Raw genomic sequence first — 16,282 nt, 5'->3', positions numbered from 1 at the left:
TTCTTCATAGTCTTCTTATTCTTCTTCCTGTTCTTCAAATTCTTCTTCTTAACCCCCCCCCTCTACATCCTCATCACTATCATCATCGTTTTCATCTGTCATAATCTTCATCTGTCATATTCGTCTTCATCTGTCATATTCTTCATCTGTCATATTCGTCTTCATCGGTCATAATCTTCATCTGTCATAATCTCTTTCTTCATCATCATCATCAACAGCAGCAGTAGCAGCAGCGGCGACGGCAGCAGCAGCAGCAGAAGCATTCTTCTTCTTTTTCGTCCTCATCTTCATCCTTATTCTCACACTACTCCTCATCATCATTCTCCAAATGCAAGACTATAATCACCATCTATTTCATATTGAGCCCTTGAACACTCACTAACTTGACGCATTTTACTCATCACTATAATCATTATCGTTTTTTACCAATGTATATATGAATAAGGTTTCAAGACCTTTTCTTACCTCAACCAGTCCCGATTTGAGCCATCGCCTCATTGGTGGGTTGTCATCAGTAGCCAACTCCACTGCAAGGGGCATCTCTTCGGGTGGATGGTTGGACCCTTCCGGTACAGTGGACGCTGAAACATTTGAACAGAAGCAGCACCACATGTTCCCATATAAATATTTATACATAATTAAAGCAAGTACAATAATAATACAAACAAATATTAAACATATAAATAAATGTGCTTGTAAACTAGTATTATCCAAAATAATAAAAACACAGTTGTTTTTAAGCCTTTCCATGTGTTAAATATATTATTAATAAGACCCAATCTAAAAAAAAAACGAAGCCCCATCTAATATACCATACTATATTTATTGAAATACACGAAAACTAAATAAACATTTTCTACTACACGGGTTCGGTTCAAGAGATCTTGGGAACAATGCTGGTGCCTTTTAGCATGTTCACTGTAAGATTTCAAAAACCAACAGAAAATGCCTATTCATTTATGTGTACTTCTTTGGAAAAAAAAGAAAATTTGGCTTATTGATTGAAACAGATTTTTCCATTATCAACAACTTCTAAAAAAGCGAGCAAAATGAAACATATCTTTTTTGAAGGTTTTGTCCACAGCAGCACAGGAAGCGAACTCCAGTGCCAGTGAAGCCCCATCCCGCCAACCTGAGTAAATTAGATTAATTAACTTTGAATGGGCACAACTTGGAAAAGTATTAGCGAATCGATTCATCAGCCTTTTTTGCAATGTGATAATCTTGAATGCATAAGTAAGCAATACTCTTCTTCTTCTTCTTCTTCTTCTTCTCCTTCTTCTTCTTCTTCTTATTCTTCTTATTCTTCTTCTTCCTGTTCTTCAAATTCTTCTTCTTAACCCCCCTCTTCATCCTCATCACTATCATCATCGTTTTCATCTGTCATAATCTTCATCTGTCATATTCGTCTTCATCTGTCATATTCTTCATCTGTCATATTCGTCTTCATCGGTCATAATCTTCATCTGTCATAATCTCTTTCTTCATCATCATCATCAACAGCAGCAGTAGCAGCAGCGGCGACGGCAGCAGCAGCAGCAGAAGCATTCTTCTTCTTTTTCGTCCTCATCTTCATCCTTATTCTCACACTACTCCTCATCATCATTCTCCGAATGCAAGACTATAATCACCATCTATTTCATATTGAGCCCTTGAACACTCACTAACTTGACGCATTTTACTCATCATCTATTATCATTATTTTTTTACCAATGTATATATGAATAAGGTTTCAAGACCTATTCTTACCTCAACCAGTCCCGATTTGAGCCATCGCCTCATTGGTGGGTTGTCATCAGTAGCCAACTCCACTGCAAGGGGCATCTCTTCGGGTGGATGGTTGGACCCTTCCGGTACAGTGGACGCTGAAACATTTGAACAGAAGCAGCACCACATGTTCCCATATAAATTTTATATATAATTAAAGCAAGTACAATAATAATACAAACAAATATTAAACATATGAATAAATGTGCTTATAAACTAGTATTATCCAAAATAATAAAAAACACAGTTGTTTTAAGCCTTTCCATGTGTTAAATATATTATTAATAAGACCCAATCTAAAAAAAAAACGAAGACCCATCTAATATACCATACTATATTTATTGAAATACACGAAAACTAAATAAACATTTTCTACTACACGGGTTCGGTTCAAGAGATCTTGGGAACAATGCTGGTGCCTTTTAGCATGTTCACTGTAAGATTTCAAAAACCAACAGAAAATGCCTATTCATTTATGTGTATTTCTTTGGAAAAAAAAGAAAATTTGGCTTATTGATTGAAACAGATTTTTCTATTTTCAACAACTTCTAAAAAAAGCGAGCAAAATGAAACATATCTTTTTTGAAGGTTTTGTCCACAGCAGCACAGGAAGCGAACTCCAGTGCTTGTGAAGCCCCATCCCGCCAACCTGAGTAAATTAGATTAATTAACTTTGAATGGGCACAACTTGAAAAGTATTAACGAATCGATTCATCAACCTTTTTTGCAATCTTCTTCTTCTTCTTCTTCTTCTTCTTCTTCTTCTTCAATTCTTCTTCTTAACCCCCCCCTCTACATCCTCATCACTATCATCATCGTTTTCATCTGTCATAATCTTCATCTGTCATATTCGTCTTCATCTGTCATATTCTTCATCTGTCATATCGTCTTCATCGGTCATAATCTTCATCTGTCATAATCTCTTTCTTCATCATCATCATCAACAGCAGCAGTAGCAGCAGCGGCGACGGCAGCAGCAGCAGCAGAAGCATTCTTCTTCTTTTTCGTCCTCATCTTCATCCTTATTCTCACACTACTCCTCATCATCATTCTCCAAATGCAAGACTATAATCACCATCTATTTCATATTGAGCCCTTGAACACTCACTAACTTGACGCATTTTACTCATCACTATAATCATTATCGTTTTTTACCAATGTATATATGAATAAGGGTTTCAAGACCTTTTCTTACCTCAACCAGTCCCGATTTGAGCCATCGCCTCATTGGTGGGTTGTCATCAGTAGCCAACTCCACTGCAAGGGGCATCTCTTCGGGTGGATGGTTGGACCCTTCCGGTACAGTGGACGCTGAAACATTTGAACAGAAGCAGCACCACATGTTCCCATATAAATATTTATACATAATTAAAGCAAGTACAATAATAATACAAACAAATATTAAACATATAAATAAATGTGCTTGTAAACTAGTATTATCCAAAATAATAAAAACACAGTTGTTTTTAAGCCTTTCCATGTGTTAAATATATTATTAATAAGACCCAATCTAAAAAAAAAAACGAAGCCCCATCTAATATACCATACTATATTTATTGAAATACACGAAAACTAAATAAACATTTTCTACTACACGGGTTCGGTTCAAGAGATCTTGGGAACAATGCTGGTGCCTTTTAGCATGTTCACTGTAAGATTTCAAAAACCAACAGAAAATGCCTATTCATTATGTGTACTTCTTTGGAAAAAAAAGAAAATTTGGCTTATTGATTGAAACAGATTTTTCCATTATCAACAACTTCTAAAAAAGCGAGCAAAATGAAACATATCTTTTTTGAAGGTTTTGTCCACAGCAGCACAGGAAGCGAACTCCAGTGCTAGTGAAGCCCCATCCCGCCAACCTGAGTAAATTAGATTAATTAACTTTGAATGGGCACAACTTGGAAAAGTATTAGCGAATCGATTCATCAGCCTTTTTTGCAATGTGATAATCTTGAATGCATAAGTAAGCAATACTCTTCTTCTTCTTCTTCTTCTTCTTCTTCTTCTTCTTCTTCTTCTTCTTCTTCTTCATAGTCTTCTTATTCTTCTTCCTGTTTTTCAAATTCTTCTTCTTAACCCCCCCTCTTCATCCTCATCACTATCATCATCGTTTTCATCTGTCATAATCTTCATCTGTCATATTCGTCTTCATCTGTCATATTCTTCATCTGTCATATTCGTCTTCATCGGTCATAATCTTCATCTGTCATAATCTCTTTCTTCATCATCATCATCAACAGCAGCAGTAGCAGCAGCGGCGACGGCAGCAGCAGCAGCAGAAGCATTCTTCTTCTTTTTCGTCCTCATCTTCATCCTTATTCTCACACTACTCCTCATCATCATTCTCCGAATGCAAGACTATAATCACCATCTATTTCATATTGAGCCCTTGAACACTCACTAACTTGACGCATTTTACTCATCACTATTATCATTATTTTTTTTACCAATGTATATATGAAAAAGGTTTCAAGACCTATTCTTACCTCAACCAGTCCCGATTTGAGCCATCGCCTCATTGGTGGGTTGTCATCAGTAGCCAACTCCACTGCAAGGGGCATCTCTTCGGGTGGATGGTTGGACCCTTCCGGTACAGTGGACGCTGAAACATTTGAACAGAAGCAGCACCACATGTTCCCATATAAATTTTTATATATAATTAAAGCAAGTACAATAATAATACAAACAAATATTAAACATATGAATAAATGTGCTTATAAACTAGTATTATCCAAAATAATAAAAACACAGTTGTTTTTAAGCCTTTCCATGTGTTAAATATATTATTAATAAGACCCAATCTAAAAAAAAACGAAGACCCATCTAATATACCATACTATATTTATTGAAATACACGAAAACTAAATAAACATTTTCTACTACACGGGTTCGGTTCAAGAGATCTTGGGAACAATGCTGGTGCCTTTTAGCATGTTCACTGTAAGGATTTCAAAAACCAACAGAAAATGCCTATTCATTATGTGTATTTCTTTGGAAAAAAAGAAAATTTGGCTTATTGATTGAAACAGATTTTTCTATTTTCAACAACTTCTAAAAAAAGCGAGCAAAATGAAACATATCTTTTTTGAAGGTTTTGTCCACAGCAGCACAGGAAGCGAACTCCAGTGCTTGTGAAGCCCCATCCCGCCAACCTGAGTAAATTAGATTAATTAACTTTGAATGGGCACAACTTGAAAAGTATTAACGAATCGATTCATCAACCTTTTTTGCAATCTTCTTCTTCTTCTTCTTCTTCTTCTTCTTCTTCTTCTTCTTCTTCTTAGTCTTCTTATTCTTCTTCCTGTTCTTCAAATTCTTCTTCTTAACCCCCCCCCTCTACATCCTCATCACTATCATCATCGTTTTCATCTGTCATAATCTTCATCTGTCATATTCGTCTTCATCTGTCATATTCTTCATCTGTCATATTCGTCTTCATCGGTCATAATCTTCATCTGTCATAATCTCTTTCTTCATCATCATCATCAACAGCAGCAGTAGCAGCAGCGGCGACGGCAGCAGCAGCAGCAGAAGCATTCTTCTTCTTTTTCGTCCTCATCTTCATCCTTATTCTCACACTACTCCTCATCATCATTCTCCAAATGCAAGACTATAATCACCATCTATTTCATATTGAGCCCTTGAACACTCACTAACTTGACGCATTTTACTCATCACTATAATCATTATCGTTTTTTACCAATGTATATATGAATAAGGTTTCAAGACCTTTTCTTACCTCAACCAGTCCCGATTTGAGCCATCGCCTCATTGGTGGGTTGTCATCAGTAGCCAACTCCACTGCAAGGGGCATCTCTTCGGGTGGATGGTTGGACCCTTCCGGTACAGTGGACGCTGAAACATTTGAACAGAAGCAGCACCACATGTTCCCATATAAATATTTATACATAATTAAAGCAAGTACAATAATAATACAAACAAATATTAAACATATAAATAAATGTGCTTGTAAACTAGTATTATCCAAAATAATAAAAACACAGTTGTTTTTAAGCCTTTCCATGTGTTAAATATATTATTAATAAGACCCAATCTAAAAAAAAAACGAAGCCCCATCTAATATACCATACTATATTTATTGAAATACACGAAAACTAAATAAACATTTTCTACTACACGGGTTCGGTTCAAGAGATCTTGGGAACAATGCTGGTGCCTTTTAGCATGTTCACTGTAAGATTTCAAAAACCAACAGAAAATGCCTATTCATTTATGTGTACTTCTTTGGAAAAAAAAGAAAATTTGGCTTATTGATTGAAACAGATTTTTCCATTATCAACAACTTCTAAAAAAGCGAGCAAAATGAAACATATCTTTTTTGAAGGTTTTGTCCACAGCAGCACAGGAAGCGAACTCCAGTGCCAGTGAAGCCCCATCCCGCCAACCTGAGTAAATTAGATTAATTAACTTTGAATGGGCACAACTTGGAAAAGTATTAGCGAATCGATTCATCAGCCTTTTTTGCAATGTGATAATCTTGAATGCATAAGTAAGCAATACTCTTCTTCTTCTTCTTCTTCTTCTTCTTCTTCTTCTTCTTCTTCTTCTTCCTATTTTTCTTCATAGTCTTCTTATTCTTCTTCCTGTTCTTCAAATTCTTCTTCTTAACCCCCCCCTCTACATCCTCATCACTATCATCATCGTTTTCATCTGTCATAATCTTCATCTGTCATATTCGTCTTCATCTGTCATATTCTTCATCTGTCATATTCGTCTTCATCGGTCATAATCTTCATCTGTCATAATCTCTTTCTTCATCATCATCATCAACAGCAGCAGTAGCAGCAGCGGCGACGGCAGCAGCAGCAGCAGAAGCATTCTTCTTCTTTTTCGTCCTCATCTTCATCCTTATTCTCACACTACTCCTCATCATCATTCTCCGAATGCAAGACTATAATCACCATCTATTTCATATTGAGCCCTTGAACACTCACTAACTTGACGCATTTTACTCATCACTATAATCATTATCGTTTTTTACCAATGTATATATGAATAAGGTTTCAAGACCTTTTCTTACCTCAACCAGTCCCGATTTGAGCCATCGCCTCATTGGTGGGTTGTCATCAGTAGCCAACTCCACTGCAAGGGGCATCTCTTCGGGTGGATGGTTGGACCCTTCCGGTACAGTGGACGCTGAAACATTTGAACAGAAGCAGCACCACATGTTCCCATATAAATTATTTATACATAATTAAAGCAAGTACAATAATAATACAAACAAATATTAAACATATAAATAAATGTGCTTGTAAACTAGTATTATCCAAAATAATAAAAACACAGTTGTTTTTAAGCCTTTCCATGTGTTAAATATATTATTAATAAGACCCAATCTAAAAAAAAAACGAAGCCCCATCTAATATACCATACTATATTTATTGAAATACACGAAAACTAAATAAACATTTTCTACTACACGGGTTCGGTTCAAGAGATCTTGGGAACAATGCTGTGCCTTTTAGCATGTTCACTGTAAGATTTCAAAAACCAACAGAAAATGCCTATTCATTTATGTGTACTTCTTTGGAAAAAAAAGAAAATTTGGCTTATTGATTGAAACAGATTTTCCATTATCAACAACTTCTAAAAAAGCGAGCAAAATGAAACATATCTTTTTTGAAGGTTTTGTCCACAGCAGCACAGGAAGCGAACTCAGTGCTAGTGAAGCCCCATCCCGCCAACCTGAGTAAATTAGATTAATTAACTTTGAATGGGCACAACTTGGAAAAGTATTAGCGAATCGATTCATCAGCCTTTTTTGCAATGTGATAATCTTGAATGCATAAGTAAGCAATACTCTTCTTCTTCTTCTTCTTCTTCTTCTCCTTCTTCTTCTTCTTCTTATTCTTCTTATTCTTCTTCTTCCTGTTCTTCAAATTCTTCTTCTTAACCCCCCTCTTCATCCTCATCACTATCATCATCGTTTTCATCTGTCATAATCTTCATCTGTCATATTCGTCTTCATCTGTCATATTCTTCATCTGTCATATTCGTCTTCATCGGTCATAATCTTCATCTGTCATAATCTCTTTCTTCATCATCATCATCAACAGCAGCAGTAGCAGCAGCGGCGACGGCAGCAGCAGCAGCAGAAGCATTCTTCTTCTTTTTCGTCCTCATCTTCATCCTTATTCTCACACTACTCCTCATCATCATTCTCCGAATGCAAGACTATAATCACCATCTATTTCATATTGAGCCCTTGAACACTCACTAACTTGACGCATTTTACTCATCACTATTATCATTATTTTTTTTTACCAATGTATATATGAAAAAGGTTTCAAGACCTATTCTTACCTCAACCAGTCCCGATTTGAGCCATCGCCTCATTGGTGGGTTGTCATCAGTAGCCAACTCCACTGCAAGGGGCATCTCTTCGGGTGGATGGTTGGACCCTTCCGGTACAGTGGACGCTGAAACATTTGAACAGAAGCAGCACCACATGTTCCCATATAAATTTTTATATATAATTAAAGCAAGTACAATAATAATACAAACAAATATTAAACATATGAATAAATGTGCTTATAAACTAGTATTATCCAAAATAATAAAAACACAGTTGTTTTTAAGCCTTTCCATGTGTTAAATATATTATTAATAAGACCCAATCTAAAAAAAAAACGAAGACCCATCTAATATACCATACTATATTTATTGAAATACACGAAAACTAAATAAACATTTTCTACTACACGGGTTCGGTTCAAGAGATCTTGGGAACAATGCTGGTGCCTTTTAGCATGTTCACTGTAAGATTTCAAAAACCAACAGAAAATGCCTATTCATTTATGTGTATTTCTTTGGAAAAAAAGAAAATTTGGCTTATTGATTGAAACAGATTTTTCTATTTTCAACAACTTCTAAAAAAAGCGAGCAAAATGAAACATATCTTTTTTGAAGGTTTTGTCCACAGCAGCACAGGAAGCGAACTCCAGTGCCAGTGAAGCCCCATCCCGCCAACCTGAGTAAATTAGATTAATTAACTTTGAATGGGCACAACTTGAAAAGTATTAACGAATCGATTCATCAACCTTTTTTGCAATCTTCTTCTTCTTCTTCTTCTTCTTCTTCTTCTTCCTATTTTTCTTCATAGTCTTCTTATTCTTCTTCCTGTTCTTCAAATTCTTCTTCTTAACCCCCCCCTCTACATCCTCATCACTATCATCATCGTTTTCATCTGTCATAATCTTCATCTGTCATATTCGTCTTCATCTGTCATATTCTTCATCTGTCATATTCGTCTTCATCGGTCATAATCTTCATCTGTCATAATCTCTTTCTTCATCATCATCATCAACAGCAGCAGTAGCAGCAGCGGCGACGGCAGCAGCAGCAGCAGAAGCATTCTTCTTCTTTTTCGTCCTCATCTTCATCCTTATTCTCACACTACTCCTCATCATCATTCTCCAAATGCAAGACTATAATCACCATCTATTTCATATTGCCCTTGAACACTCACTAACTTGACGCATTTTACTCATCACTATAATCATTATCGTTTTTACCAATGTATATATGAATAAGGTTTCAAGACCTTTCTTACCTCAACCAGTCCCGATTTGAGCCATCGCCTCATTGGTGGGTTGTCATCAGTAGCCAACTCCACTGCAAGGGGCATCTCTTCGGGTGGATGGTTGGACCCTTCCGGTACAGTGGACGCTGAAACATTTGAACAGAAGCAGCACCACATGTTCCCATATAAATATTTATACATAATTAAAGCAAGTACAATAATAATACAAACAAATATTAAACATATAAATAAATGTGCTTGTAAACTAGTATTATCCAAAATAATAAAAACACAGTTGTTTTTAAGCCTTTCCATGTGTTAAATATATTTTAATAAGACCCAATCTAAAAAAAAAACGAAGCCCATCTAATATACCATACTATATTTATTGAAATACACGAAAACTAAATAAACATTTTCTACTACACGGGTTCGGTTCAAGAGATCTTGGGAACAATGCTGGTGCCTTTTAGCATGTTCACTGTAAGATTTCAAAAACCAACAGAAAATGCCTATTCATTTATGTGTACTTCTTTGGAAAAAAAAGAAAATTTGGCTTATTGATTGAAACAGATTTTTCCATTATCAACAACTTCTAAAAAAGCGAGCAAAATGAAACATATCTTTTTTGAAGGTTTTGTCCACAGCAGCACAGGAAGCGAACTCCAGTGCTAGTGAAGCCCCATCCCGCCAACCTGAGTAAATTAGATTAATTAACTTTGAATGGGCACAACTTGAAAAGTATTAGCGAATCGATTCATCAGCCTTTTTTGCAATGTGATAATCTTGAATGCATAAGTAAGCAATACTCTTCTTTTCTTCTTCTTCTTCTTCTTCTTGTTCTTCAGAAGAAGAAGAAGAGTGTTGCTTACTTATGCATTCAAGATTATCACATTGCAAAAAAGGCTGATGAATCGATTCGCTAATACTTTTCCAAGTTGTGCCCATTCAAAGTTAATTAATCTAATTTACTCAGGTTGCGGGATGGGGCTTCACTAGCACTGGAGTTCGCTTCCTGTGCTGCTGTGGACAAAACCTTCAAAAAAGATATGTTTCATTTTGCTCGCTTTTTTAGAAGTTGTTGATAATGGAAAAATCTGTTTCAATCAGTAAGCCAAATTTTCTTTTTTTTCCAAAGAAGTACACATAAATGAATAGGCATTTTCTGTTGGTTTTTGAAATCTTACAGTGAACATGCTAAAAGGCACCAGCATTGTTCCCAAGATCTCTTGAACCGAACCCGTGTAGTAGAAAATGTTTATTTAGTTTTCGTGTATTTCAATAAATATAGTATGGTATATTAGATGGGGCTTCGTTTTTTTTTAGATTGGGTCTTATTAATAATATATTTAACACATGGAAAGGCTTAAAAACAACTGTGTTTTTATTATTTTGGATAATACTAGTTTACAAGCACATTTATTTATATGTTTAATATTTGTTTGTATTATTATTGTACTTGCTTTAATTATGTATAAATATTTATATGGGAACATGTGGTGCTGCTTCTGTTCAAATGTTTCAGCGTTAACTGTACCGGAAGGGTCCAACCATCCACCCGAAGAGATGCCCCTTGCAGTGGAGTTGGCTACTGATGACAACCCACCAATGAGGCGATGGCTCAAATCGGGACTGGTTGAGGTAACTTTTACTAAAAATAGAAAAACGGTTGAAACTGAATAACTTTAGTTACGGATGACATATCTTGACCAAACTTGGTCTGTAGGAAGAGTCTATTGATACCTTTCATGGGATTGCGTTTGGGATCCCTAGGGTCAAGGTCAAGGTCACTGTTACTAAAAATAGGAAAACGGTTAAAACTGAATAACTTTAGTTAGGGATGACATATCTTGACTAAACTTGGTCTATAGGAAGAGTTTATAGAGACCTTTCATGGGATTGCGTAAAGGGTCCCTAGGTTCAAGGTTAAGGTCACTGTTACTAAAAAAAGAAATACAGTTGAAACTGAATAACTTTAGTAAGGGTTGACATATCTTGACCAAATTTGGTCTATATACAGAGTTTATTGGTACCTTTCATGGGATTGCGTTAAGGGTCCTTAGGGTCAAGGTCAATGTCACTGTAACTAAAAATAGAAAAACACACACAGGCTGAAGTTCTTCTGTCAATCATTAAAAACCTGGTTTCGTCGCATTGCGGCGTTTCTTGTTCATTGTATTCAAATACATATATAACATCAACATTACTTGCATGTAACAAGGTATAAACCCCTGAAACAAAAGTAAGAGTATCTAAATAATGTGGATGTTTCTTCAAACATTGCACTGAGGTGAAACAAGAATTTATAATGTTGGTATGGTGTTGTTGTTTATAACACTCTCATACAATTCCTTAGCTCTGGGAAAATGCAGGCACTGATTTCCAGGAGCCTAATTCTCCTCTCCTTTTTTAGTCTGCAACTGCTGATTTTCGTTGTCTTCTTTTCGTCAGCTCTAAGAGAATGCAGCATATTTCCTTGGCAATATAACTCCTTACCTCTGTGAAACTGCTGGCATTGATTTCCGGGGGCCTACTACTCCTCACCTTTCGTAAAATGCCGGCATTGATTTTATGGGGGCCTTCTACTCCTCTCATCTCGGAGCCTGCAGCAGTCTGTTTCAGAGGGCTTGACAATTCTCATCAGCTGATGATTGTCGCAGTACAAAACCGTTGCTGCCCTGCTCATGGCGCGACACCAAACCACTGCCCCTCCCCTGAAGTGTGCGGTACGAAATCGTCGACGCCCGTTCATGGCGCGAAACCAAACCACCGTCCCTCCCCTGCAGGGTGCGGTACAAAACCGACGACGCCCGTTCATGACGCGACACCAAACCACCGTCCCTCCCCTGCAGGGTGCGGTACAAAACCGTCGACGCCCGTTCATGGCGCGACACCAAACCACCGCCCCTCCCCTGCAGGGTGCGGTATAAAACCGTCGACGCCCGTTCATGGCGCGACACCAAACCACCGACCCTCCCGTGCAGGGTGCGGTACAAAACCGTCGACGCCCGTTAATGGCGCGACACCAAACCACCGCCCCTCCCCTGCAGGTTGCGGTACAAAACCGTCGACGCCTGTTGATGGCGCGACACCAAACCACCGCCACTCCCCTGCAGGGTGCGGTACAAAACCGTCGACGCCCGTTAATGGCGAGACACCAAAACACCGCCGCTCCCCTGCAGGGTGCGGTACAAAACCGTCGACACCCGTTCATGGCGCGACACCAAACCACCGCCGCTCCCCTGCAGGGTGCGGTACAAAACCGGCGACGCCCGTTCGAGGCACGACACCAAACCACCGCCGCTCCCCTGCAGGGTGCGGTACAAAACCGTCGACGCCCGTTAATGGTGCGACACCAAACCTACGCCACTCCCCTGCAGTGCGCGGTACAAAACCGTCGACGCCCGTTCATGGCGCGACACCAAACCACCGCCGCTCCCCTGCAGGGTGCGGTACAAAACCGTCGACGCCCATTCATGGCGCGGCATCAAACCACCGCCCCTCCCCTGCAGGGTGTGGTACAAAACCGTCGACGCCCGTTAATGGCGTGACACCAAACCACCGCCGCTTCCCTGCAGGGTGCGATACAAAACCGTCGACGCCCGTTAATGGCGCGACACCAAACCACCGCCGCTCCCCTGCAGGGTGCGATACAAAACCGTCGACGCCCGTTAATGGCGCGACACCAAACCACCGCCGCTCCCCTGCAGGGTGCGATACAAAACCGTCGACGCCCGTTAATGGCGCGACACCAAACCACCGCCGCTTCCCTGCAGGGTGCGTTACAAAACCGTCGACGCCCGTTAATGGCGAGACACCAAACCACCGCTCCTCCTCTGCAGGGTGCGGTACAAAACCGTCGACGCCCGTTCATGGCGCGACACCAAATCACCGCCCCTCCCGTGCAGGGTGCGTTACAAAACCGTCGACGCCCGTTCATGGCGCGACACCAAACCACCGCCGCTCCCCTGCAGGGTGCGGTACAAAACCGTCGACGCCGACGCCCGTTCATGGCGCGACACTAAACCACCGCCCCTCCCCTGCAGGGTGCGGTACATTTGCTTGTTATGACATCATGCTCAGTGTTTATTTCAATATTGTGCTCCGATTGGATTAGCGCTACACCATTAACTATTGATATGGAGGTTCCAAATATCAGCTATTCTTGATCGTATAAGCTCATTGATATACTGTTTGTTTCTTTCCTAATTGAATTTCTTTCATCTCGTTTTTGGTTATTTTCTTATGAAACTCCTGACTTGTATTGGTCTTTGGTCTGTATTGTGCATCTATTCGCACATTTTGGCTCTTTTAAGCAAACATACATAATTGCAAACAAGTATCAAAACTTACTACACATACATGTATGAGATTCAGAATGATTTTTCATTTTAAATAGTGTGCATATGCTAATGAACAAGAAAACCATCCACTTAAACAATCACAGTAACACAATGAGATCCCTATCAAAAGAAATATTGCATCTTTTCTTTAATTCATACTATCAAACATTCATGAATATATTCATTTATTTGAAGTTTATACATTGAAAAACTTGACATTTCTGAAGGCAAAAGAAAAAAGGTGATCCGGTTTCATTGAGATTAGAACCTTTTCCCTTTATGCATTAAACACCAGATTGGCACCTAAAATATTTTTTATGTATCGAATCTCAGGACAATTGTTTAATAAAATGTTGTCAAAACGTTCAATCTGTGAGAGTGCAGCTTTAAAAACACTTATGTATTGTTTATTTCTATAGCCAGCCTGGTTGCTGAAGCCACATAAGTATTTTCAAGGACAAGAACCAATGCTGATCAAAACGTGGTCTTGTGATGGAATTCCATACCGGTTCTTGGCAAAGATTTCCGAGAAAGGAATATCCTCTCCAAGTAGGAAATAATTCTAAGTATGTATGGTTTCAACGCTTTCAAAATGCATCCAGGTACTCAATTAGTTGACATTAACCTTTGAGTTGTTAAAAACTGATTGCAAAATGTCCAAAAGACTAATATATTTAATAATTTTGCCATGAAAATCTTTGAATTAATAAACTTTTCTGCATATGATCACATTAATGCCTACATAAAAGGTTGTGTATGCCTCAAATGAGTGTTTACAGGCATTTTTATACTTTAACAGTAGAAGCAGATACTTTTATTCTGTGTCAAACACTGATTTTGTGTCTTGCTTGCAGATTATGTTGTCCCAATAAGCTCCAGTTACATGTAGCTGCGGCTTTTCGCCCTTGGCATCCAGGAGATGCAGCTCTGAATCCAATAGTTCAGAAGAATAAAGTAAGTCAACTCTACCATTGTCTATAAGTTGCTTATTTACACCTGCTTTGCTATAAATCTCACTCTTTGGAATCATTTACACACAAACAAGTACTAGTGCTATACTCTTGATTTTAAGCCAAATCTAGTCTTCAAAACAGATACTTAATGAGAAAAAAATTAAACTAGGGCAAATTAATGCTATCGCTGCATTTTCTACATCATGTAGCCACCTCATACATGAAAATACTAGCAGTTGTCATGAATCTTTCAGTTTTGGTGTGTTTTTGCCATTTCTTTTGTTGCGCCATTTGTCCCGGAAGCAATCAATTTGGCATATAGTGGTGTTTAGAATGTCTATAAACACATTATCACTTATTATTTATTTTGTTAAGCTGAACATTTCCACTGAACTAGACCAGAAAAGCATAAATTTGACAAGTTGATGGATTTCAGTTTGGCGCTATGTCATTTTAGCTCGACTATTCGAAGAATAGGTGGGCTATACTACTCGCCCCAGCGTCGGCGTCCGGTTAAAGTTTGAGGGGAAGTTGTATTTTCACCTGTAAGTCCAATACCCTACATTCAATTGACTTAATACTTCACACAGTTGTTCAGGGCCATCACATGATGAGGTTCGATAACTCCATATTATTCTTTACACAGATTATGACCCCTGATTGACTATGGAACTTAGGTTAAAGTTTAAGGGCAAGTTGGAATATTTATTAATAACTTCTATATCCTTTGTTCAATTGACTTAATACTTCACACAGTTGTTCAGGACCATCACACAATGAGGTTACATAACTCCATATTATCCTAAATACAAGTTATGGCCACTGATTGACTTAGGTTAAAGTTTTAGGGCAGGTTAAAGTTTTAGGGCAAGTTGGGATTTTCACTTAAAACTCCAATACCATTCATTCAATTGACTTAATACTTCACACAGATGTTCAGAGCCATCACATAATGAGGTTAGATAACTCCATATTATCTTTTATACAAATTATGGCCCCTGATTGACAATGGAACTTAGGTTAAAGTTTAAGGGCAGGTTGGGATATTGTTTAATAACTTCTATACCCTTCATTCAATTGACTTAATACTTCACATAATTGTTCAGGACCATCACCCAATGAGGTTACATAACCCCATATCCTTAATACAAGTAATGGCCCCTGATTGACTTAGGTTAAAGTTTTAGGCAAGTAAAAGTTATGGGCAAGTTGGGATTTTAATAAAAAAAACTACCGTTCATTAAATGCACTTAATAAAATTCAAAATTATTTACGACCATCTTACAACAAGAAACATAACTCCGTTTTAAGCCTAAATACAAATTATGGCCCTTGATTTTTTTTGATTTTTTATTTATTTTTTATTTCCTTTGAAAGACATATTTGTATATTCTTAACCACATTTTCATAATGGGAATTCAAGTTATTTGAATGACTTGTGTCATTGTTTGGGCGGGCTGGTGGTAGGGCAGCATCAAAGTCACCTTATGTATCGAATAATTTCAGTTATGTTTGACATAAAGAGACCAGACTTGGTATTATTACATCGTTATTGTATTCTAAGTCAAAGCGGCGTAGTCGAGCGCGCTGTCTTACGACGGCTCTTGTTATATAAAACGCTAAGCCGATAAAGTGAAACAAACTTATTTTGCTTAGAAAAAATCTTATAAGAG

General features: G+C 38.0%; 1 protein-coding gene across 1 annotated transcript; it reads left to right on the top strand.

The window, feature by feature from the left end:
• Positions 1 to 11,867: 11,867 nt before the first annotated feature.
• On the top strand, positions 11,868 to 13,430 carry LOC128215326 (mucin-1-like). The gene has a single exon (XM_052922025.1). The coding sequence runs from the start codon at positions 11,868 to 11,870 to the stop codon at positions 13,428 to 13,430; it is 1,563 nt and encodes a 520-aa protein (XP_052777985.1).
• The last annotated feature ends 2,852 nt before the right edge of the window (positions 13,431 to 16,282 follow it).

The sequence above is a fragment of the Mya arenaria genome, chromosome 13 (assembly GCF_026914265.1).
Source record: "Mya arenaria isolate MELC-2E11 chromosome 13, ASM2691426v1".
Classification (NCBI taxonomy): Eukaryota; Metazoa; Mollusca; class Bivalvia; order Myida; family Myidae; genus Mya; species Mya arenaria.
This window is presented reverse-complemented; position numbering and strand designations above follow the sequence as displayed.